The 24,898-nt window shown below is 44.0% G+C and overlaps 1 protein-coding gene across 3 annotated transcripts in view; it reads right to left on the bottom strand.

The window, feature by feature from the left end:
* The window catches only part of LOC107373924 (lethal(3)malignant brain tumor-like protein 4), a 103,911-nt gene that overhangs the window by 23,199 nt on the left and 55,814 nt on the right, over positions 1-24,898 (bottom strand). For all 3 annotated transcript variants that reach the window (XM_054738735.2, XM_054738737.2, XM_054738736.2), the window contains exons 9-15: positions 18,601-18,686; positions 18,404-18,514; positions 18,208-18,322; positions 17,988-18,087; positions 11,049-11,180; positions 10,853-10,933; positions 10,436-10,509 (exon numbers count right to left, since the gene is read on the bottom strand). In XM_054738735.2, the coding sequence (XP_054594710.2) occupies positions 10,436-10,509; positions 10,853-10,933; positions 11,049-11,180; positions 17,988-18,087; positions 18,208-18,322; positions 18,404-18,514; positions 18,601-18,686 (699 nt within the window). The remainder of the gene's footprint in view (positions 1-10,435; positions 10,510-10,852; positions 10,934-11,048; positions 11,181-17,987; positions 18,088-18,207; positions 18,323-18,403; positions 18,515-18,600; positions 18,687-24,898) is intronic.

Below are 24,898 nucleotides of genomic sequence, written 5' to 3'. Positions count from 1 at the left end.
TATGTCGTCGGTCCCTGCGAGCCAGTTGTAAACAGAGCAGCATGGTAGAAAGAAGAACGCACGCTAACGCTTGGGTCCACTTCACTAAATGCCACGGGTGATTGGGTGAAGATGAAACCAGCGACAACGATCTAAGTGTGAGGCATCATCGTTTTAATCTGCTCCAGCAGCTAAATAAACTGTTTAACATAACGTTAGCTTGATATGTTAGCTTCCATTGCCACCATTGTTATCAGCTAATGGTGCTCTAATGAGCTTTGAAAGAAAAGCGTCTGGACTTCTTTGAGTTGCTTGAAGACGTTTCACCTCTCATCCGAGAGGCTTCTTCAGTTCTAAGGTCAAATGGTGGAGAGTCCCAGATTTAAACCCAGTGGGAGTTTCCCCCGAGCAGGGAAAAAACTCCCACTGGGTTTAAATCTGGGACTCTCCACCATTTGACCTTAGAACTGAAGAAGCCTCTCGGATGAGAGGTGAAACGTCTTCAAGCAACTCAAAGAAGTCCAGACGCTTTTCTTTCAAAGCTCATTAGACTACAATGACCTGGATGACTGAGAACTTTCACAGACAACTAATGGTGCGTTCACTTTCTCCTCGGAAATTCTAACTTCCCAGTAGGAAAAATCAAAAGAAAAAGGACGGCAAAAGGAATGAAGATTACAGTAAATTTAGTTCACAGTAAAGATGTTTGCTTCAGTTTAATTATCAGCTTATAAAACTACAAGGACGATGTTAAAATACAAACTGTTGAATGCTATTTATCGTGATATTTATCAAATATTGTTATATATTGAGAAAAATATATATTTAATTATAAAAGAGAATTAAAATATGAAACACTCAAAAGTATCAAATTGGTACCGTTAAGTACCGGTATCGATTCGTAGGTTCCGGGAATTAGTACCGGATCGATTCAAATGTCAAAGGTACCCATCCCTATCCATTATATGGAACTGGTTTGGTTTTTCACCAGACGACAAAGAGCAGCGAAACGTCATTTGCAAAGTTTACAAGGAGAGTGTCAAGGCAAGTGATGGAAACACCACAAACTTGTTTAACCATTTGAAAAGAAGGCATCCCAAACAGTACAGTGAGAGCCAGCTGGCAGCTAAAGCTAAAAAGCCTGCAACGGCAGCGGCTAGTGCTTCTTCCAGGCAGCAAACGCTAACAGAAACACACAAAACTCACTTCTTACGACAGAGACAGCAGACGATGGAACAGCGTGACAGATGCAGTGACGTACCACTTGGTTAAAGATTTGTGTCCCGTGTGAACAGTAGGAGCGGGATTTAAGAACATGATAAAAACATTGGATCCGCGCTACGAGTTTTCCAGCTGCAAGTATTTTTCGAACACCGCCATTCCACGCATGTACGCTGAATGCAAAGTGAGAGTTGCAGAAAATATTCAGAATGCGCAGTTATTTGCTACCACAAGCGATCTCTGGTCCAGCCGCACATCAGAACCGTATTTGAGCTTAACTATCCACTACATGAGCAACTGGGAGCTACATAGTATTTTGAACAAGTTAATGTTTTTTGAACAAGTTAATGTTTTTTGAACAAGTTAATGTTTGCACAATACGTTTGCAATTGACATGTTTGCACTTTAAATATGTTTACGATTTTAATTAATGTTAAGTTACTTGAAAAACGAGAAAAACTGATTTTTGTAATTGTTTCTCTCAGGGCTTTTATCATCTCTGGTGTGAGTTTAAAATATAAGTGTGTTAGCACTGTGTTGATTATCCCTAATATGAATAAATGTTTGTTTATTCAATGTTTCTCTTCTTTAATATGCAATTGAAGTTATGCTATTTATGGATTAAAAATCGTGATAAAATCGAAATTGTGATAAAATATTGGAAAAATCGTGAAATTCTATTTTTGCCATATCGCCCAGCCCTAGATTACATCCTGCATGTAAACGGGTCAGCCGAGCTAAACCGGTAAGACGCTCGCGTTCTGGAAGTGACGAGACAGTGGAAGAGGTCTTCTGAGAAGACCATCGTCACAAAGCAACCAGCGCAACACCATAAAGCTGGACAGTACGTACCAAACGAGCTGTGCTGCAGCGTTGCTGTACATTCCTTAGACCAACACAAGCAGTAAACAGAGGCACCTGAAACAGGATATGCACACCGACTCAAACCAGAAGAATGCTGACATGAAAGGGGCATGTCGCCACCTACTTTACTGGGGTGGAACAAACTTTATTTGAGAGGCCAGTTTTCTAAGGCGTATGTAAACTAGGATAAAGACTCCCAGCTTTTTACAAGATTAACTTAGGTGTTGGTCAGCGTGCACATGACCACACAATGATTATGCCCCTAGCTAGAGAGAAAAGTTAGTAGACCGAGAGTAAGATGGAAATGTGGAGAACAAGGGACTTGGGAACTCATCTCCTTCTCCCCATGGATACAGAGGGAAGAATGCTCAGTCTGCTTGGTTTTCCTAAAGTCCACCCTCATTAGTTTTGGATGTGTTCAGGTCTTTGCTGTTGCATCACTGCCTCAGCTACTAAACGTCCTCTTGTAGGCTGATTAATTCATGTTGTCAGTCAACACATTGGCCAGTGGTGTTACTGGTATGAATGGGAGAGCAGTTGTGAGTGAAATGAGAGCAGAGAAGTGGACTGAGGACACGCCCTTGTGATATGCCAGTGTTCAGGATGAGGGTCTCTGAATAAAATCTACTGATACTTTTAAAACACAGTCCAGGTGTGCCATTGCCTGTTGATCAGTGGAGTGTTCTAGGGTCTCCATGAACATCATCTAACCCAAACTTAGCATTAGCCTGTGGTGGCACATTAGCCGTGGTTATAACGACCAATGGAAAATATCAGCTGCTACAAAGGTCCGCTTGACTGACTGACACTCTGTGTCAGTTCAGCAGCAAATGACAGTAATTGTGGTGTCCATGCCCTCTGCTTAGAGCTTTATAAGTGGGCCAATAAATGCATTTCTTTTCTAAAAAGAATAAGGTGTGTGTTTGTTCTGCAGCAGAGGCGTGTTGAGTGTGTGTTGTTCATTCTGCAGTGGTGCAGTGGAGGAGCAGGAAAAAAAAATCAGCAGGAGTCAGCAGTTTTTCTTCTCTCTGCAGAACAGCCAACTAGCTGCTGCTCTCAATGTTTATCAGCACTGACATCATGCTTTGGTTTCCATTGAAACAATACTCTTATGCTTTATTTAAGGCTTCATGGTTTACAAACCCCCCTACGTGTTTAACCTTTCACCTTCAGATACTCTTTCTGACTGCAGAGGCCCAATGCTCATCTTGTTAGGGCTTCCATTAATGTCTGCTGTGGTCTAGGAGGAGGAAGAAAACAGCAGGATCTAGTCTTAGTAATATTCACAACATTCGGACGTCTCTCCTCTGATTGGATAACAGCAACACGACCTCACCACTGACTGTTTGCTCTGGGCAGTTTACATTTTACTTGGGGCGACGGTGGCACAGGAGTTAAGTGCTCACCTCGCAATCGGAAGGTTGCAGGTTCGAGCCCCGCTCAGTCTGTTGCTGTCGTTGTGTCCTTGGGCAAGACACTTAACCCACGTTGCCTGCTGGTGGTGGTCGGAGGGACCGGTGGCACCAGTGCTCGGCAGCCTCGCCTCTGTCAGTGCGCCCCAGGGCAGCTGTGGCTACATCGTAGCTCATCACCACCAGTGTGTGAATGTGTGAATGACTGATTGTGTTGTAAAGCGCCTTGGGGGGGGGGGTTCCAGGACTCTAGAAGGTGCTATATCAAATACAGGCCATTTACTTATGAACCATAAAATGTGAGATTCCATAGAAATATGAAATATCAATCTGATGGATCTTTGAATATTTTAACCAGAAGATCAGAACTTTTTATTGCAGGGATTAAGCGACACTTCGTATTAACTCAGAGGAAAGAGAGAGAGTCAGGTTCATGATAGTTAAGAAATTTATTTCTACACAATTTAAACGAGACCAGCTTAAACACTCTGTGTACTGATGGACTAAGGTGGAGTGAGACGTGAGAGGATGGTGTGTGTGTGTGTGTGGAATGTTACTATCCGAACCAGTGGATCCGGAGAAGCAGTTAGTTCTGAGTGGGAGTGAATGTTTCGCTCTAAACTATAGTTGGAGATTTATAACACACATGAGACGCCATCTGTCGGTCTACGTACCCAGGGGAAGCCTCCGTTTAGATCCAGAATGTCGAGGTCCTCTTGGACCCTCCTTGGTACCGAAGCCGGTAGAAAAGCAGCGGTGCCGACCAAACTAGTCTGGGAATGCTTCCAGGTCACAACAGGTTATCACTGGTGTCTCCGAGACCCTGAAGGGGTCGTGAGGTTCAGCTTTTATTCTGAAGGAACCGTTGCGGTCAGGTGTAACGCAACAGATTTTATCCAGCTTGTCCAGGTTCTTTTGGCTGAAAAGGAAGTCCGGATGGCCTGCAACATTGATGTTTAATCCCCACAAATAACACAAACCTGGAGGAGTTCTGCTGTGTGGTGGAGTTGCTAATGCTAACAGTTAGCTTCTACTAGCTGAAACGTTCTCTGCTGTTTCCTGGACGCTAAACCAACAACAACCTCCCTCGTTGTGAGTCAAGATGAATGACTCCATGGATGTTAAGTGATAGTGTGACGAAGATCTGTCAGGGTTTTCTCAATCATCCATTTGTCAGATGGAGTCTAAGTCACACCTAACCAGTGTTGGGAGTAGCGCGGTAAAAAGTAATTACTGTAATGCATTGCTTTTTGCTGTAATTCAATTCAATTCAATTCAAATATACTTTATTAATCCCAGAGGGAAATTGATTAAATTGTGGTAATGTAAGGCATTACAGGGAAAGAAAATGGTAATATTTACTTGGTACAGTTGTCAGTAACGCGGTAATTACAACACATTTTTAAACCCAGAATCAAGATGTGGGTTTCCTAACAATTCAAATTGCGGGAAGCCTGAAAAAAGATCCAGTATCCACATATATGACGTCATTTATGGACTCAGCTTTGCGGGCATTCTCTGAGCAGAGAGAACGCAGCGGTAACGGCTCAAATACTCCAGCTGTGTCCTGCACGCGGCCGCTGTTATATTCACAAAATTGCTCCACCAAAACAAAGTCATTCGTTTGCGATCGTTTATATCAGCCCATATTCTCTGGTACTTCATGTACTTTTCAGCTGAGTTCATAATCTGTGCCCCGGTGACTTCAACTCATTGCTGCTGGAGCGCAGCGCATATTAAGCTTTTATTTTCCGTTGGGTAGATCCCTTTGGCTGATTAGTTAGAAAGTAGGAAATCTAGTTTACAGTTTTTCTGGAAGACGGAGAAAACCTGCAGCATGCAGGAAGGTTAGAGAGAGAAAGGGCTGGAAGCTATTCACATGAAATCAAGAAGACAAAACAAAGTGCTTGAAAAGAAAAAAAGTAGGTAGATTTATCCCCAACACACATGTTTACCAGTGAAAAGCAATAATATATAAGCATTTAATATTCATACATGTGATAGAATCAGATCACCCCAGAAGTCAGTCCCACATCCAGGGCCGTATCAAGGCATTTGGGGACCAAGGCAAATGTAGGCTTGGAGCTCCCACCACCTCACTCCCTGCTCAGGTAATCTAAGATGGCAGCGTGCTGAGAGTACAGATTGTTGTTGTTTTTATTTAATAAACAATCATTTTAAAGCACTGTTAGTATATCTGACTGTTTTTAACAGCAATCCTAGCTCAGACACCACATCACCTTCCACATATATGTCATGAGCTCACTGAGCGTCACATGACCAGATTCATACTGAAGTTGTTTTGGTGAAAGTAACTTAAAGTAATGCAACAGTAGTGTAATGCCTTACATTTTAAAATCAGTAATATTGTAATGTATTGAATTACTTTAAAATGAGGGTAACAAGTAATAAATAATGCATTACAGTTTTAAAGTATTTGCACAACTTCCAGAATATATAAGACATAGGACATCCAGGTATGGTTGGGTCCTCCCCCTCCTGGACATCCCCCTCCTCTGTGATGGGACAGCAGAGGAGCCAAGGTCTACCTGCGGCACCTGAGCCCGGGCCAGGCACTGCTGCATGTTCCTGCCTTCTTCCCGGCAGTATACATGGCAGGACACGACCCCCAAGGCCCCGCCCAGATCCCCACACGGGGCTGGCCACCCCCACAGGCCGAGCCCCCAGGCCCCCACCCAGACCAACTCAGGGGCAATGCAGATGCCAGTCAGCGACCCATGGCCACCGCCAAGACCCCCAAGGTCCCCCACTCACAACAGCCAGTAGTCCACCCCCCAAGGCAATCCAAGCACCTCCAGAGGGGGGCAGCAGCCCCCCAGTCCCAGACACCCCCAGTGAACCCACCTCCAGGGAACATCCGGATACTCCAAACTCAGACCCTCCACCCCCTCACCCACACCATCCCGCAGGACAACATCAACGGTCCCCCACCCTCGCTATGTGATGGAACCGATCAAAGGAGCCCAGAGAGATTGATCTGAAGTGGAAGCAGAGGCTATATCAAGTGCAATATGATCTAACAAAAGATTTCTATACTGGTTAATGCAGAGAGTTTCTCCATTTTTCCAATTCAAGAGGATAGTTTTCTTAGCGATGCATATGGCAGTCAGAACCACGTGAACCAAAGATGTTTCAATCGGGACATCGTCCAGGTTTCCCAGTAAACAAAGAGAGGGGGTGGTTGGGATTTGACATTTCAGACATTTTGGCAGGTTTTTATTATTGCACTGTAAAATGGAATTAGTGAAGTACGATTGTTGATTAAATGTTACAACGGCTTGCCAAGAACAGGCCCACTGAATAGGAAAAACAAATCGATCTACACTGTCTGTGGGCAGAAACGACTACCCTTAGCAGACGATGTGATGATAAATGAAAATACGTTTAGCTGGTATCTGGAGAGCAGATTTAAAGGTTGAATATGGAACAATTTATTAAAAAGCTTTTTTTAAGGGTGTTTAGAGGGGTGCAGAATGAAGATGCACTATTTCCTTTAAAAGATATTTTAATTTTTAAAAACCATATTTATTTTGATGGGAACTACACCGGGTTTGTGTTTACATCTAGCAGCCAATAGGGGTAACCATTGCCGGTTGCCACATGTGGTAAACAGTCTGCTCAGCACGAGGCTGGCTACGTGGAAAATGGCAGACCCGGCAAGTCGAGCAGCTGCTTCTGAGCCCAGAAGTTGTTAAAACTTCTGTTGTAAAATAGGATTGTTAGTAGAAATGAGTCCTTACCCTGCACAATTTGTGACTAAGCATGATGCTGACTAGCTGGCCACTTCATATATTGGCAGCAAACCTTACATGTTTAATGGTCATCAACACATCCTCCTGCTTCCTCTTCTCATGTTTATTGGCAAACAAGGCAAGCTACACTCTTCTTTGTGGTCATTATAAACCTTTAGTTTGGCTACCTCCTGTTGTTGTAGCATCTCTACCATTAAAACGCTGCAGAAAAAAAATACTAACGTCCAGACCTCGGTGTCCTCAATGGTAGATACGGCCTTGAATGGTGCACAAGCTTTGCTTAACGTCATCGACTTTGTTGTGATCTGAATGAGCGTGTTGCTGCCAGAACCACAAGGCCTAGTCTTAGGCCCGTGACAACAGGGTCCCTTCAGTGTCTGGTCCAGAATGGTGGAACAGGCTTACCCCCAAATTCCACTACCTCCGCTCCGCTCCGCTCCGACACGAACGCCGGAGCAAAATCGGTCCCGTTGTAGTCAATCAGAGCAATTCCACTACTGCGGCCGTGCTCCGGCAGTGCGGCGCCGTGCGCCGCCCTCTGTTCCGGCGTCCGGCAAAAATAGAATCGATCCTATTTTCGCCGGAGCACCTCCGCAGTAAATGGACAGAAATCACCATCGCCCAACAGGAAAAGGAGCAAGCACAACTTCCGTTTTTCACAATAAATCGATAAACAAAAGGCGTTTTTTGTTTCATATGCACAGGTTTAACAACTTTTAACAACTATCAGTGGCAGCTGAACTTTAAATGCACAAAAGTAAGCCATAAATACAGTTTCCACTATCAAAGTAGTCACACTTTGTTGATCCAAAAACTGCTGATCTCTCAACACAAATGATGGGCAGATTAAACAGTTCATGCCGATGCTTCTCCCACACAACGGGTGTTTGGATCTAACTTCCGCGTTTATTACTCGGACTGTATCGCAAGATCTCGAAAATCCCGCGCATGCTTGTTTGCCCCCCTCAGGTCTCCGCACCGGAGCGGAGCCGTTGTAGAGCGCGTACCAGTAAAAACTGAGTTCGGAAGCGAGCGGCTGCGGAAGGCGGGGGCGGACCGCAGCGGAGCGGAGCGGAGGTAGTGGAATTTGGGGGTTACTCTAGAAGGACTGCTCCTAGCCTAGTACATTTGAATATTTGCTTCAGACATCGTAATCATTTCTGTTTGGATCCACAGTTTTATTCTCTTTGTTGTTTTTATCCTAATTCTCTTCTTCGTTCTTTATGTACACTGCAGTCTGAATGATCTGTTTGAGTAATTTCAGTCTGGTTTTAGAGAGTATCACAGCACTGAAACTGCATTAGTGAGAGTTACAAATGATATTCTCATGGCCTCAGATAAGAATCTTGTGTCTGTTCTAGTCTTGTTAGATCTCAGTGCTGCCTTTGACACAGTTGATCACCATGTTCTTTTAGAAAGACTTGAACGTGTTGTAGGGATCAAAGGAACAGCGTTAGGCTGGTTTAAATCCTACCTGTCTGACAGATTTCATTTTGTAAATGTACATGACAAATCGTCTTCATACTCCAGGGTTACTTGTGGAGTACCACAGGGTTCAGTGCTTGGACCAATTCTTTTTACTATATATATGCTCCCAATTGGTAAAATCATTAGACAGCATGGGATAAATTCACTGTTATGCTGACGATACTCAGCTATATTTATCCATTAACCCTGATGAACCTAATCGGTTGGGTAGATTACAGGCTTGTCTTGAGGACATAAAAAATTGGATGACTCTAAACTTTTTGCTTTTAAATCAAGACAAGACGGAAGTTCTCATCTTTGGACCAGAAATCCAGAAAAGGAAATTGCTTAGCCAATCACCTGACCTGAATGGCATTACATTAATCTCCGAGAACAAAGTAAGGAACCTTGGTGTTATCTTTGACCAGGACATGTCATTCAAATCCCAGGTTTCACAAGTTTGTAGGATTTCCTTTTTCCACCTTCGGAATATTGCTAAGATTAGAAGCATCCTTTCCAGGAGTGATGCTGAAAAACTAGTTCATGCATTTATTACATCAAGACTGGATTACTGTAATTCATTACTCTCAGGAAGTCCACAGAATGTAGTTAAAAGTCTTCAGCTTGTCCAAAATGCTGCAGCTGGAGTTCTGATGAGAATTAAAAAGAGAGATCATATCTCTCCTGTCTTAGCTTCCCTACATTGGCTACCTGTTAAATTCAGAATAGATTTTAAGATCCTTCTTCTCACATATAAAGCTCTTAATAATCAAGCTCCATCATACATCAGTGATCTGATTGTTCCATATGTTCCTAACCGAGCACTTCGCTCTCAGACTGCAGGTCTACTGGTGGTTCCTAGAATATCTAAAATTAGGATGGGAGGCAGATCTTTTAGTTATCAGGCTCCTCTCCTGTGGAACCAGCTCCCAGCTTTAGTCCGTGAGGCAGACACCTTGTCTACTTTTAAGAATAGGCTTAAAACATTTTTATTTGATAGGGCCTATGGTTAAAATCTGATGTTAGCCCAAATCTGGACAAGTGGGGGAGTACAGGGAGGTGGAGTGTACAGTCGGTAAAGACGGCTCTCCCTTGCCCTGCCTCCAACATGCAGGGGTATCGGCTAGCACACTGCTGCTAACCACTTAAACATTCTCCCTCTCCTGATAATAACATTTTACTCTCTTTGACATTGGACGAGCTACTACTAGTTTACCCGTTTAATTATAAGATTAACTAGGATAAGTACAATAAAGTTTATCTCTCGCCAAATAGAATATTTACTAAGAAATCAGAATATAACTATAGACACACTACTTGGTGTGTGTGTGTGTGTGTGTGTGTGTGTGTGTGTGTGTGTGTGTGTGTGTGTGTGTGTGTGTGTGTGTGTGTGTGTGTGTGTGTGTGTGTGTGTGTGTGTGTGTGTGTGTGTGTGTGTGCTCTGTCTTCTCCATCCCCAGTGAGTCGTGGAGGATGGCTGCTTATACTGAGCCAAGATTCTCTGGAGGTTTTTTCCTGTTAAAAGGGAGTTTTCCTCTCCACTGTCGCTTTATGCTTGCTTAGTATGAGGATTGCTGTATAGTCACTGGCTTAATGAACTGACCTGAATTGGAATGTTTATTATGTGAAGTGCCTTGAGACAACTCTTGTCATGATTTGGCGCTATATAAATAAAATTGAATTGAAATTGAAATTGAATTGAATGAAAGAAACACCAACCTGGGCTTATGCCTGCAGCGTGAAGCTCCTCCTCTTCCTGATTCACATGACATAACTTAGTAGGCTGGGACAGCCTGAGGGTGGAGCCAAAGAGAAGAAAACGAGAAAGAAGAAATTCTGGTTTTCTGCTGATTCTGCTGTGTGTGTGCGTGCGTGTGTGTGTGTGTGTGTGTGTGTGTGTGTGTGTGCGTGCGTGTGTGTGTGCGTGCGTGCGTGCGTGCGTGCGTGCGTGCGTGCGTGCGTTTGTGTGTTATATAATCCAGTGTTATACAACATCCAGTGATGATCTCCTGACAACAACCACCCACTCTCTCATCTACAAACTGACTTTTATTCTGAACATCTGCTGGGACGCACCAGCATCACTCAAGGAGAAGCTCTGTTGGTCAGAGAAGTCAGATTAACATGTGACCTCACCTCTCTGTCAGTCTTCTTCTTTTCCCTAAAGGAAGCACCAGCACATCGTCTTTAGGCACGGTCTTCACCTGAATTCCTCTCCTTGTCCACGAGCAAACAGATAAACAGGTGCAACGTAAATAAAAAGCATGTCAGGATAATCTTTGCTGCTGAGATTTCTGGTAAATGTTAACAAAGGTATTTTGCTAGATAATACCTGTGAGACTGGTTGCTATGGTGATGCATGGTTGCAGCAGGTACAAGGTTAACAGATAGCTCTCCTCCCAGCCTATCCGGAAGCACCACTTCCTTTCGTATGTTAATATCTGAGTAAGGACAGCCAAAGGCACTAGGGGGGCAGAGAAGAGAGAAGCTGGTAAAGAGGTCCTAAAGTTTAAAACCATGTTGACCTTGTTGTTGTCGAATAAATAAAGCATGGGGTGTCTAAAGTAAAGAACGTCCATTCTGTCTTTGACTTACTTTTGACCCAAGTAAATTAGTAATGTTGTAATGGTTACCTACCTACCTATTGAAAGTATTGAATTTCTGTTAGTTACTATTTTCAGTCATCAGTGTGTGTAGTACATTGTACAGTGAGGCAAAAAAGTATTTAGTCAGCCACCGATTGTGCATGTTCTCCCACTTAAAATGATGACAGAGGTCAGTAATTTACATCATAGGTACACTTCAACTGTGAGAGACAGAATGTGAAAAAAAATCCATGAATTCACATGGCAGGATTTTTAAAGAATTTATTTGTAAATCAGGGTGGAAAATAAGTATTTGGTCAATAACAAAAATTCATCTCAATACTTTGTAACATAACCTTTGTTGGCAATAACAGAGGTCAAACGATTACTATAGGTCTTTACCAGGTTTGCACACACAGTAGCTGGTATTTTGGCCCATTCCTCCATGCAGATCTTCTCGAGAGCAGTGATGTTTTGGGGCTGTCGTCGAGCAACACGGACTTTAAACTCCCTCCACAGATTTTCTATGGGGTTGAGGTCTGGAGACTGGCTAGGCCACTCCAGGACTTTCAAATGCTTCTTACGGAGCCACTCCTTTGTTGCCCGGGCGGTGTGTTTGGGATCATTGTCGTGTTGGAAGACCCAGCCACGTTTCATCTTCAAAGCTCTCACTGATGGAAGGAGGTTTTGGCTCAGAATCTCACGATACATGGCCCCATTCATTCTGTCCTGAACACGAATCAGTCGTCCTGTCCCCTTAGCAGAAAACCAGCCCCAAAGCATGATGTTCCCACCCCCATGCTTCACAGTAGATATGGTGTTCTTGGGATGCAACTCAGTATTCTTCTTCCTCCAAACACGACGAGTTGAGTTTATACCAAAAAGTTCTACTTTGGTTTCATCTGACCACATGACACTCTCCCAGTCCTCTGCTGTATCATCCATGTGCTCTCTGGCAAACTTCAGACGGGCCTGGACATGCACTGGCTTCAGCAGCGGAACACGTCTGGCACTGCAGGATTTGATTCCCTGCAGTTGTAGTGTGTTACTGATGGTGACCTTTGTTACTGTGGTCCCAGCTCTCTGCAGGTCATTCACCAGGTCCCCCCGTGTGGTTCTGGGATTCTAGCTCACCGTTCTCATGATCATTTTGACCCCACGGGATGAGATCTTGCGTGGAGCCCCAGATTGAGGGAGATTATCAGTGGTCTTGTATGTCTTCCATTTTCTGATAATTGCTCCCACAGTTGATTTTTTCACACCGAGCTGCTTGCCTATTGTAGATTCACTCTTCCCAGTCTGGTGCAGGTCTACAATTCTTTTCCTGGTGTCCTTCGAAAGCTCTTTGGTCTTGGCCATAGTGGAGTTTGGAGTCTGACTGTTTGAGGCTGTGGACAGGTGTATTTTATACAGATAATGTGTTCAAACAGGTGCCATTAATACAGGTAACGAGTGGAGGACAGAAAAGCTTCTTAAAGAAGACGTTACAGGTCTGTGAGAGCCAGAGATTTTCATTGTTTGAAGTGACCAAATACTAATTTTCCACCCTGATTTACAAATAAATTCTTTAAAAATCCTGCCATGTGAATTCATGTATTTTTTTTTCACATTCCGTCTCTCACAGTTGAAGTGTACCTATGATGTAAATTACTGACCTCTGTCATCATTTTAAGTGGGAGAACTTGCACAATCGGTGGCTGACTAAATACTTTTTTGCCCCACTGTACCAGCTTTTACTGCATTAGATCTAGTCTTGTTTAGTAATTCATGGCTCACCACTTTGTTATCTACTCAATGCCTCGTTTTACTCTGTTAGTTTTCTGCTCTAATCTTAGTCACCTTACACTTAGTAAGTCCTGGTTAGTCTTCCTACCTGGTCTCTCTTTGTTTCAATTATATGTTACTATTATTACCAGTTTCACAGCTTTAGTTCTGGTCTGCCTAATTCCTGCAACCCTATTATTTTGTAGTTCATTGTAATTCATGGTTAGCCTTCTTACCAACTCAAAGCAATGACATTTTTTCAGTAATTGATTTTTGTAGTTCATTGTACCAGTTTTTAATGCCTCAGCTTTTGCCTCCTTACACCATGTTTTCACCTTAGTATTTCCTGGCTGACCACATTTTCTTCTCTTACGTTAATTTTCTAGTTTTAGTCTTCAATGTTTTCCTTTATATGTAATCCCATTGTTCAGTTTTGTCTGTCTTTATTGCTGTCTAACCCTAACCCTAACTCACCCCCAGGTAAGGGAACACGGTTTCCATATATATTTTTCTTCATAAGGGGTCTTAGGAAAATAGAAGACCACACGCTCAGTTCAAGTTACGGCTCCAAGTGGCAGACCAAGAAACATCTGGGATAAACAGAAGAGAAGAATGGTAAGTCCACCCACAGGCCAGCACCAGAGACCTACAACGTCACTGTGCATCGTGCACTTTACACAAGGAGGTGCTGCATGTGAGAGTGATGCAGAAGAAGCCTGTTCTCTGCCCACAGCCCCAACAGCAGCAGAGGTCTGCTAAAGCACATCTGGACTAGCTAGCTTCCTTAGTAAGGTGCTGTGGACTGATGAAACTAAAACAGAGTTATTTGGGCAGAATAGGAGAGTTATTCATGGAGGAACAAGAACACAGCACTCCAAGGAAAACACCTGCTACCTACAGTAAAACATGGGGGTGGGTCCATCGTGCTGCGGGCTGTGGGGCCAGTGCAGGGACTGGGAATCTTGTTAAAGATGAGGGACGCATGGATTCCACTCAGTATCAGCAGATTCTGGAGACCAATGTCCAGGAATCAGTGACCAAGCTGAAGCTGTATCGGGGCTGGACCTCTCAACAAGACAACAACCCTAAACACTGCTCAACATCTACTCAGGCCTTCATGCAGAAGAACAAGTAGAGCGTTCTGGAATGGCCATCTCAGTCCCCAGACCTGAACATTATTGAACATCTGTGGTGTGAGTTAGAGAGCTGTCCATGCTCAGAAGCATCAGACCTGGATGAACTAGAGATGTTCTGTATAGAAGAATGGTCCAAAGCACCTTCAGCCAGAATCCAGACTCATCAGGAGCTAGAGGAAGAGCTTAGACGCTGCTATTTCTGCTAAAGGAGGATCTACTATAGGTTCATTTCTCTTTTGCCCCTACCTTATTCTGTTTAAACAGTTATTGCACACTTCCTGTTAAACGTTGCTTCACTTCTCAGATATCGCTGCGTCTCCTAGAGATGTTTAACTGAAGTTTTATCATAACCAACGATTTACACAGGAAAAGTAACAGACTTTTGCATCCCACTGTAAATACATATTTACACACCATGCTCTATTTTACCAGTGTGCATTATTTTCAAAGTATCTGAAGTCATTTGAATGAAATTTTTAAATTAGATTTGATTTTTCTCATTCATTTTGAAAAAATGTTTTGTTTATTCTTTCATTCTTTCTTACTTTACTTATTTTTTTGTTGTTCATTTTGTACAAAACTGAAGTTGTTTCCTTTTTTAATTTCCCATTTGGAAAGGTCACTTTCAACTAATATTGAGTCTGTGATGAGAACGTTTATTTATTTATTTATGTTATTTATTTATTTATTCAGATTAACAAGGCTGCGCAAACTTTCACATCCCACTGTAGATCCATAGCTTGCCTGTTGAGTAATCTGGATAGTGTACATGACTGTACGCAGAGTTAGTAGATTTGGGCCAATCACAACATAGCTTATTTAATATTCATGTCCAGGCCAACTGGGAGGGGAAACCAGTTCTTCCATTGTAGCCAGTGGTGGCTCGTCCATAGAAGGCGCTAGGGCGCCTCCCCACCAGTCTCACAGGAAGAAGATGAAGATAGGAATCACAAAATATTATATATATATATATATATATATATATATATATATATATATATATATATATATATATATATATATATATATATATATATATATCAAAGTCAAAGTCAAAGTCATTTATTGTCATTTTCTACCACATGTGCAGAACATACAGAGAAATGAAATTCAGTTTCAGCACACACAATTCAAAGATCAGACATACGTGGGTAAGACACATAACAAGAATTGGTGACTGCGGTCATTCGCAACATGAGTCGCGCTACCTTAATAGATAGATGAAAAGGGTGTTACATGAGGATAAGTGGGGGTAGGTAAAAAAAAGGCATAGCAGAGTTAGCCCCAGCGGGGAGTAACTCTATTATACAAAAAAACTCCTTTCACATGGAAGCACAGACAGCACAGATACAACATCAGAGTCCGATGGGGAGGCGGGGGTGTGCGGGATCCTGAAGCCTCCAATGGGAGCTGCCACTGCGGCGCATCGACCAGCTGCAGACCAACAGGTGGGAGGGAGAGAAAAGGACCAGAGAGCACATTGAAGTTCCTGCAGACATGTCAGCCTGAAGGAAGAGGGTGAAGGTCGGGACACAGTATCTGTCGGCATTCCTCCTTTTGTGGGGGTGTGTTGAGGCAGCCTTGAGAGGCTGCTATGGCGTCAGATAAGGATAAACATAACTTTGTTTAGGGCAGGCAGAGATAATCTTCCCCTCCGTCTTGAAGTCTATAAGTGGTCATTCATGTCCACCAGTGAAGCCAATTTTACATTCCACATCCCCGCATCGTCCGGCGACCCTCTCCGAGATCAAATCCATCTTGCGCACTAACACAGGCAACGCCGCGAGGACATTGTCCAGCTTACGGTTCACCTCGAGTAACGTCCCAGTCTGTGAGGTCACCGCACGAGCGGCACATTCCGTGGGTACGGGTCGCACTCCAATCGCTCCCGTCTTCCCAAATTTCCAGAAAACCAGATATCCTCCCACTCCAATCAGAAGAAATCCAGTGATCATCAGGCCGAACATCCACAAATCGTCCACGTCCTCGATGGACAGCTGAGAGAGGCACACCATTCGCCAGACCTCCCAAGAATCGAGTGGATATCCCGATGCGAATGTCCCCTCGAGACAGGTGGGAGCCCCCTTCTCCGTTCTCATCGTAGAAAAAATTTTGTCAATCACGTTGAATGACCAGTTAATTAAGTCCATATTTCCAAAAAAGAGTAGTGGTTTCAGGAGAAATGCAGAGAAGTGCTCTGTAGGCAGACAGGACAAGAGCCTTGGGGAAGCCGATAAGGGAGCTGAGAAAAAAGCGTCTGTACTCTCTGAAGGCTGAAGGGAAATTATATATATATATATATATATATATATACGAAAACTTAACTAAACAATCTATACATCATACAGACTATAATTACTGTGTTTAATCTACATTTAAATGCAGTTCAGAAATGTTATTTACACTTTTACCTACCATGATTTTATGTTTGTTTCTTTTTTTATTTGTTATTATAATACTTTGGTAAAAGCTGATTCCACACGTTTAGATATTGATTGACTGTTTACCCTGTCTGTTGTATAAAAAGCAGATTTCAATATAAAAATAAACTTTTACCACTACCAAATTCTCTTGCCACATATTTCCTGTTACTTTTAGGCACAGCAATATCTACCATAGACGTACGCTAAATGGTGCATGCACGCTGGATCTCCCCCTCTAATACAAAGAATAGGAGACTTTGGAGGCAGGGGTATAGCGAGCATGAAGACATGCGCAGAAGACCAGCAGGGCAGTGTCTCCGTTCAGGTCAGGACAGAACCAGATATTCTCCACAGTTCACCGTCCTTGGTTGCTGTAGAGCAGCTGATTACACCTCGTGGAGTTTTTAGAACCAGCTCAGTGTGACGTTGGGACATTGGATTAACAAACTGTGTTTTTTTTTACTATAACACAGATTATTATGATCAAAAATAAGCAACGGTAAGATCTAATTAATGTCTTTGGCTTCATGGAATTAGCGTTGTTTGATTTGCTGTGAAGTTCCATGAGTTTGCAGGTAGAGTAATGGTGCTTGATATGTTGATGATATAATGTAAGCAATACGTCTTTTCAAGTTTTTTTTTGCTGAGCACGCCCCCTGCCCCGCACAGCTATGTATAACAGGAAACTGAGCGCCGACCAGAACTAACCAATAGCGTCAGACTACCGCTTACATGCTTCACATGTAAGGAATACCATGGCTGATGAACTTTTCATGGACAAGAAAGTCTTTAAAATATAAATATATGAAAACACAACATGACATGAGAATAATACTTGTAAAACAACATGTTTTAGCTGTTTGTCGCTACAGAAGCACGTTTATAAACAAGAAACATGAAGTCGCCATCTTAAAAAAACAGAGCGACAGATTTTTTTTTGTGTGATACGCTTTTCAGCCACTAGATGGTGCCATTGGATAAAAGAAATACTCCGGAAAGAGACTATAATGTCATTGAGGTAGAAAACATAGATTATATCCTAAAAATGGAAATTTGGTGTCCCCTAGTGGTGATATGTGGTTAGTGCATCTATTAAATCAGATGGCATGACTGCGCCCCACCCAAAATATAACTCACCAGTCGCCACTGATTGTAGCGCTTTATTATGTGGCTGTTTGGCCATTTCTTGGGGCTCCTGGGTTATTATCATCGACATATAAATATGAGCCCCAACAAAGTTTTATATGTTTTTTTGTAGGCTCAAAGAACAGTTTCCAAATGTTAAAAGAGTTGTTCTAGGGCATATTTACGGTCAGGTTCAAAGACAACCCTAAACATGATTTTGCAACAGTAGGAGGGGCACCTGTGGTGTCCGGTGTATTTGGGTCCTTTGATGTGTCCAACTCCCCTGCAACCAGCAGTAGGACACACTCCCTGAGAGGGGGATGGGAGGGGGGAGGAACCTATCAAAAAAAAAAAAAAAACCAAGAAACTTTTACTAAAGTTTATCTGGGTCTGTCTCATCTCTGATTTTTGACTCGTCAGTCCCTGACTTGTCTGCTTTCATCTCGTCTGCATCTGACCTGGAGGTGGTTCCAGTGGGTGCCCTGTTCGCTGACACCAGCCAACAGGATGCAAGTCAGGGTGGTCACTGTCCAACCACACATCAAACAGCGTCGACCAGCCGTCATAGTGAACCTGCAGGTGAACATCTGGTATCATATCACCTACCTCATTGAATCACACATACACAGATGGGAAAACAAGAGTAAATAGTACCTTCACCCTGTAGTCCTCAGTGTCTGTTACTGTGGCAACACGGATCAACACAGGGTTTCTCCTGTCAACTGCCTCCAGTCTGTAGTTTACCTGAAAACCATGCGGAGCTCTCTGATTGGATAGAAGCAAAAATGTAATCAGGATGGGCAGCTTTACAAATGGTGGATTTACTGCTTGGACATCATTCCTCGTCTTACCAACGCGAAAGCTGAAGAAGGAGCGGCAGTAGAACCAGTTTCATGCAGATATTCCTCCCACAGAAAGTTCTCAGGGTTGGGATGACCTAGAAAACCAAGTACTGAGTACTACGTACATCAGGAGTCTCCAACCTCTTTTGGCCCGTGAGCCACTTTAACATTATTAAAGTATCGGAGAGCTACCGCCATACCATTTATTCACATTGATATTTTCCATGTGTGGCCTTTTGAGCACACAGCAGCAGCTAACCCTGAGCCTGTGCCCTGCCCAGAGCCTAAGCAGCAATGTTCTTTAAAGGGCATTTAATACAAAACCTTGCAAGTAATTGTTATGTTGGGATTATTTTTCCAAACAAAGCAAAACAACAATTCTCATAAAATGAATAAAACTGAAGGTATTTTTCATTAAATTCAAGCTAAATGTGATGAAAAAACAAAATTCTACAATTGTCAGTTTGAACTGAAGTGAAAACTGTAAAAACAGGAACGTTTTTTCCTGAGAGAGAGAGAGAGAGAAAGAGAGAGAGAGAGAGAGAGGGAGAGAGAGAGAGAGAGGGGAGAAAGAGAGAGAGGAGAGAGAGAGAGAAGAGAGAGAGAGAGAGAGAAAGAGAGAGGGAGAGAGAGAGAGAGAATGAGAGAGAGGGAGAGAGAGAGAGAGAGAGAGAGGGAGAGAGAGAGAGAGAATGAGAGAGAGAGAGGGAGAGAGAGAGGGAGAGAGGGAGAGAGAGAGAGAGAGAGAGAGAGGGGGGAGAAAGAGAGAGAGGAGACTTTTTGACTTTTAAATGATTTATTTTTCTTTACAGATCAACAATCAGTGTTAATGACTGAAACTTGTTTTCCACTAATAAAACCAGGAAAACTGATAAACCAGTTTAGAAGTTGATCTTTAGGGAGTCCTGTCCATCCAGCAGACAGAGCACCTGCCCGATCCCCCACACCGCTCTAAACCAGTCCAGGTTCCCAGTAAGTTCGTAAAAAGCGTGTTCGATCTTTAAGCGAGCTTCCACCAGGCCCTTCAGACTCTTCTCAGCATCAGTCCAGCTCTGTCCCAGCATCTGGTTTTTCCTGGTTTTCCAGATGGCTAGTTTCACACATGCAAATAAAAAGTTAATTAACAGTATTGTCCGTTTTTTTCTGACACTGTACTTGGGCCCGAAAACGAATAAGTGTAGGGTAAAAGTCTCCCCCAGAGCACTAACCCACCGTTCTAACACCTTAAACATCCCTGATAACCTAGAACATGCTACCACTAGGTGCTCTAGGGTCTCGGTTTGGTTACAGAAAGGACATCCCTCCCCGGTGCTTGGATCAAAGCAGGCTCTGTGTCTGTTCGTAGCTAAAGCTCCATGTATGATCCTCCACTGGAGGTCTGCCATCCTTTTTTCCACTGGAGACTTATACAAACTCCTCCAGCTCCCCCCAGGGGCATTGTCCGCAGCAAACACCTGAGTCCACCTCGACTCCTTGACTCCTAACAAGGAGCGCCTATTGATAACCTTCACACAAGTTTGATAGAGCTGTTTCTTCCCACAAGACTGGAAGGAGCCCAACACTGGAGTGTTCGGGTTCAGCAGTAATCCACTCTCCTCCTGCCATCCCTCACCAGCTGCTTTAACCTCCAGAGACGGAAAAACATACTCACTGTCATCATCCCATTGGTCAGATAGAGTACAAGTCTCAATGAAGGCTCTCTGCGACACAGACAAGGACCTCCGTACCTCCTCCACCACTCTCTCCATCACTCTGGTGGACCTTACATCCAACCGCTCGCCAAGGATTCCAGCCGGGATCTTCAGTAAATGACCAAACTTTACAATCCCAGCACTGGTGAACTTCACTTTCAACGCAGATGAACTTAAAATGCCAGCTTGAGAGAAGAAGTCATTGTCAAACAAGGGTTCTTGTAGCAACCATGTCCCTGGTCCCGTGTCAGACGTTCTGGATACTGTCAGCAGCTTAAACGAGTCCAGCACTGACGCGTAGAACGGACTAGTCCTTGTCAGATCCAACACCTTCCGATTCAACAGGAACAGGTGTTTGTTCAGCCCAAGCCCACCAACCTTCTGCAGCAGGAGATGAGCCAGGGGCAGCCAGCAGAGTCCGTCACCATAAAAAAGCTTCTGAGCTGTCTGTAACCTGAAGGCTGCAGTTCTAGACACCACGTCTATTAGTCCTTGTCCTCCCTCCGACACGGGTAGGTAAAGAGCCGAGGCTCTGATCCAGTGGTGGCCGGACCAGAAGAATTTCACCAACAGCTTCTGAACACTTTCCAGCAGACCCGGTGGTGGAACCAGTACAATTAGTCTGTGCCACAGAAACGAGGCGACCAGGTTGTTTGCTATCAGAACCCTGCCCCTGTAGGACAGCTGAGGGAGAAGCCATTTCCATTTAGACAACCTCGCCTCCACCTTCTCCAGCACCTTCTCCCAGTTCTGTTTCTGAAAACTTTCAGTACCCAAGTACAGGCCCAGTGTTTTAATACCTCCCGTTCCCCACCTCAGCCCTTCTGGTAGGGGCGGGACATTATTAAGGTCCCACCCCCCCACTACACATGCCTCACTCTTGTCCCAGTTAACCTTAGCTGAGGATGCATTCTCATATAAAAGTAAACTAGATCTGAGTTCTTGTACATCCTGCTGATCATGGATAAAAGCATTCACATCATCTGCATAAGCCGACACAACTAAGGGAGGACTAGAGACAGGTAAAGGTAGGTGTAAACCTTTCAGCCTGTTCCTCAGCCGACACAGCAGCGGTTCAATAGCTAAAATATACAGTTGTCCTGAGATGGGACAACCCTGTCCGATTCCTCTTAGAACAGGTATGGGTTGAGTCAGGCCCCCCGCTACCTTCACCATACAGCTGACATTCCTATACAACATCTTAATCCCTTCCAGAAAGGACCCCCCAAAACCAAAAGCCTGTAGCGTAGAGAATAGGAACTCATGATCAACCCTATCAAACGCCTTTTCCTGATCAATAGAAATGATACCTGCATTTACATCATAAAGGTTACAGACGTCATACACGTCTCTCATTAAAAATAAATTGTCCATTAGTGACTTTCCTGGTATACAGAAGGACTGATCGTCTGGGATTAGACCTCCGATGAATCCCCGAAGTCTATTAGATAGGAACTTAGAAAAAATCTTATAGTCTGAACACAACAAGGAAACTGGTCTCCAGTTTTTTAGTTGGGTTAAGTCCCCTTTCTTTGGCAGCAGGGACAGAACGCCCCGCCTACACGATGCAGGAAGTGATCCTGTCTGAAGCGAGTCTCTAAAAACATCCATCAGGTCCTGCCCCATACTGCTCCAGAAGAATTTGTAGAAGTCAGCAGGTAAGCCGTCCATCCCCGGAGATTTACCTGCAGCCATCTGAGAGACTGCCGTTGTTAGCTCCTCCATGGTTATGTCTGCATTTAAAATTCCCTGGTCAGCTGTGGACAAGGATGGAAGCCCCAGCAACAGCACTCTGGCACAGCTCACATCACATGGGGCGGCTTTAAACAGGCTAGTGTAGAATCCTACTGCATGTTTCCTCATCTCCACTGGGTCTGTGGATAAATGTCCATCTGGCAGACGAAGGCCAACCATTTGTCTTTTCTGGTTTGAAGTCTTTTCCAGGTTAAAAAAGAAGGATGTTGGAGCATCCATATCCTGTATCGTGGTGAGACGAGCCCGGATCAATGCCCCTTTGGCCCTCTCTTGTAGGAAATGCCCAAGCTGCTGTCTTTTTTGGTCTAAGGTGTGCTGTTGTTGAATAGTAGAGAGAGTCTCTAGCGCCCTGATGTCCTTCTCTAGATCTGCCATAGTCTTTTTTATTTGGATTGTAGACCCCCGCGTGTAATGTTGACAGAAAACTCTAATTTGTGCCTTCCCTTGTTCCCACCATTCACTGATAGTCTTAAAATCATTCTTTTTGGACCGCCAAGCCTCCCAGAACAGCTTAAAATTGTTGCAAAAGGTAAAATCGTGTAATAACTTTACATTAAAGTGCCAGTAGGATTTTGTTGTCCCAACAAAATGAAGCATCAGTTCAGTTATAACCAAATGATGGTCTGTGAAAATAGCTGGGACTATCTGACAGTCCATCACTCGAGAGAGAAAGGTACCAGAGACATAAAATCTGTCTAATCTAGCAGTACTAACTCTTCCACCTGACTTTTTGACCCATGTGTATTCTCTACTTGATGGATTCTTTAGTCTCCACACATCCAATAAGTCGGTTTTTGTTAGGATTTTTGACAAAAGGGTAGAAGATTGAAGATGTGGTTCCTCCCCAGATCTATCTAAAGTAAAATCTATACAACAGTTCCAGTCTCCGCCCAAAATGGTACATTCATCAGCATTAATGTTATTCAACTCCTCCCCAAGTATGCTAAACACCTCTCCCCTCTCTGATCCCTGGTTGGGTGCATAAACACTGATGAGGTTTATCATAAAACCTTCTAGTGTGGCTTTGACCCATAGGACCCTGCCCTGCACTACATTTGTTACTGATATAATATTTATCATCAGTTTAGGGGAAATTAAAATAGCTACACCTGCACGTGTGTTTGTGCCATGATTTAGGAAACATTGACCTCTCCACCCCAGCCTCCAGTCTAATTCGTTTTTAGCATCACTGTGTGTTTCTTGCAGGAAAATAATATCCAACTTTTTATCTCTAAAGACTTTCTTAATCAAGGCTCTTTTCTGTGGATCCCTCCCCCCATTTATGTTCAAGGATGCAACTCTCATGCCTTTCATACACAAGGAAGATGAGAGAATAGCCCAGATCACCAGCAGAAAAAGAGGCACCCAGTGATTCCTATTCAAGAGTCCTATTTTATAATCTTCCCTTTCTTCCCCACTTTAGTCCACCCTAAACTTTTTTTTAAGCTCAAAACATGTTTCTTTAAACGGTAACGTTTCTTTTCATCTAACCGATCCAGGCCCACCTCTTTCTGCAGTGTGGCGGCCGACCTGATAAACTTTACAGCATCAGGAAAATATTGCTGTAAGTCAACTGATTTTCCATACGTTTCATCCAGAAACTCATTAATCTCCTCCAGAGAGTACAAACTCTCCTCCAGTAACTCACTATCTGCTACCGAAACATTGTCCGAGTCCGAATCACACTCATTAACCACATCATTTACAGAATCGCCATGGCAACCAGCAACAGGAAACCTCGCCCCCTCCGCTTCGCTCTCTGTTTCCACCTGCCTCTGCTCAGGAACCTGTGCATCCTGACAGTCTAGCCGTCCTCTGTTATTTACTGACTGTATTCCTGCTTTTTCGCCTGTTCCTACCTGATCCTCTAGTCCTTCCTCTGGTAAACGCACCTCTAAAGAGGCAGACGCGTCACCTATCGGTTGTAGGCCTCCATGTTCCGCCTGTACTGGCTGCTGCTCCACTGGGTCAGAGCCAGTACCGGCTTTCGTTCCATCCAGAACTGAAAAACTACCGGCCATTGTTTCTGTCCCTGCTGCGCCCTCACTCTCTCCCTGGGGTCCACCGGTCACGGTGTAATTCACCGTGTCACCGGGCCCGATCCCCGCCAGAAGAGAGGGAACCGCGGGTTCTGCCCCGGTCTCCGCTCCTGGTCCTGCTACATTTTGTCGGTGGGGACAAGCTACACGCTTGTGACCCACATCTCCACACTCAAAACATTTCATCACACCAGAACTAGCATGCACCATGTAATACCCTTCCTCATGCTTCACTCTGAATGAGACGTGCAGCATTTGTGATGGAGAGTCTAAGTACATGAACACCTGCCTCCGCAAGGACTGGACATGTCTCAGTTTATCGTTTTTACACCCCAGGCTCACCGTACGGAATCCACTCGCCATTCTCCCAAAACGCCTGAGCTCCCGCTCCAGAGCAGAGTCAGGAACAAAGGGAGGAACTCCTGACACGGTGATGCGGGTAGACGGTAGCGCTAACGGAGAAAACTGTAAAAACTCACCATTTAGATGAATCCCGTTCTGCACAAGCTGCCCCACCTGCTCCTGACTTTCGAGAAACACCACGAGCCCTTTGTTCATACGCGAGGCAAACAAAATGTTCCCATGTCCCACCTGGTCTCCAACCGCTAACAACACCTGTTCCACCGGAGTGGAGGGCGGAGGCTCGGCTCTTGCCCCGTGTCTCAAAGACAGGGACGGCGTCCCGGCACGGAAGCACTGCAACAAAACCACACACAACCTCCAAACACCAAGGAAAGCAAGAAAAGTTGAAAAAAGTTATCTGAAGGAACTTTTTCCACCTCCAGAAATAAACAAATAACAAAACTTTATCCACCACTCTCA

This window comes from Nothobranchius furzeri, chromosome 7, assembly GCF_043380555.1.
Source record: "Nothobranchius furzeri strain GRZ-AD chromosome 7, NfurGRZ-RIMD1, whole genome shotgun sequence".
Classification (NCBI taxonomy): Eukaryota; Metazoa; Chordata; class Actinopteri; order Cyprinodontiformes; family Nothobranchiidae; genus Nothobranchius; species Nothobranchius furzeri.
The sequence above is the reverse complement of the archived record's forward strand: the minus strand, read 5'-3'. Positions and strand labels throughout refer to the sequence as shown.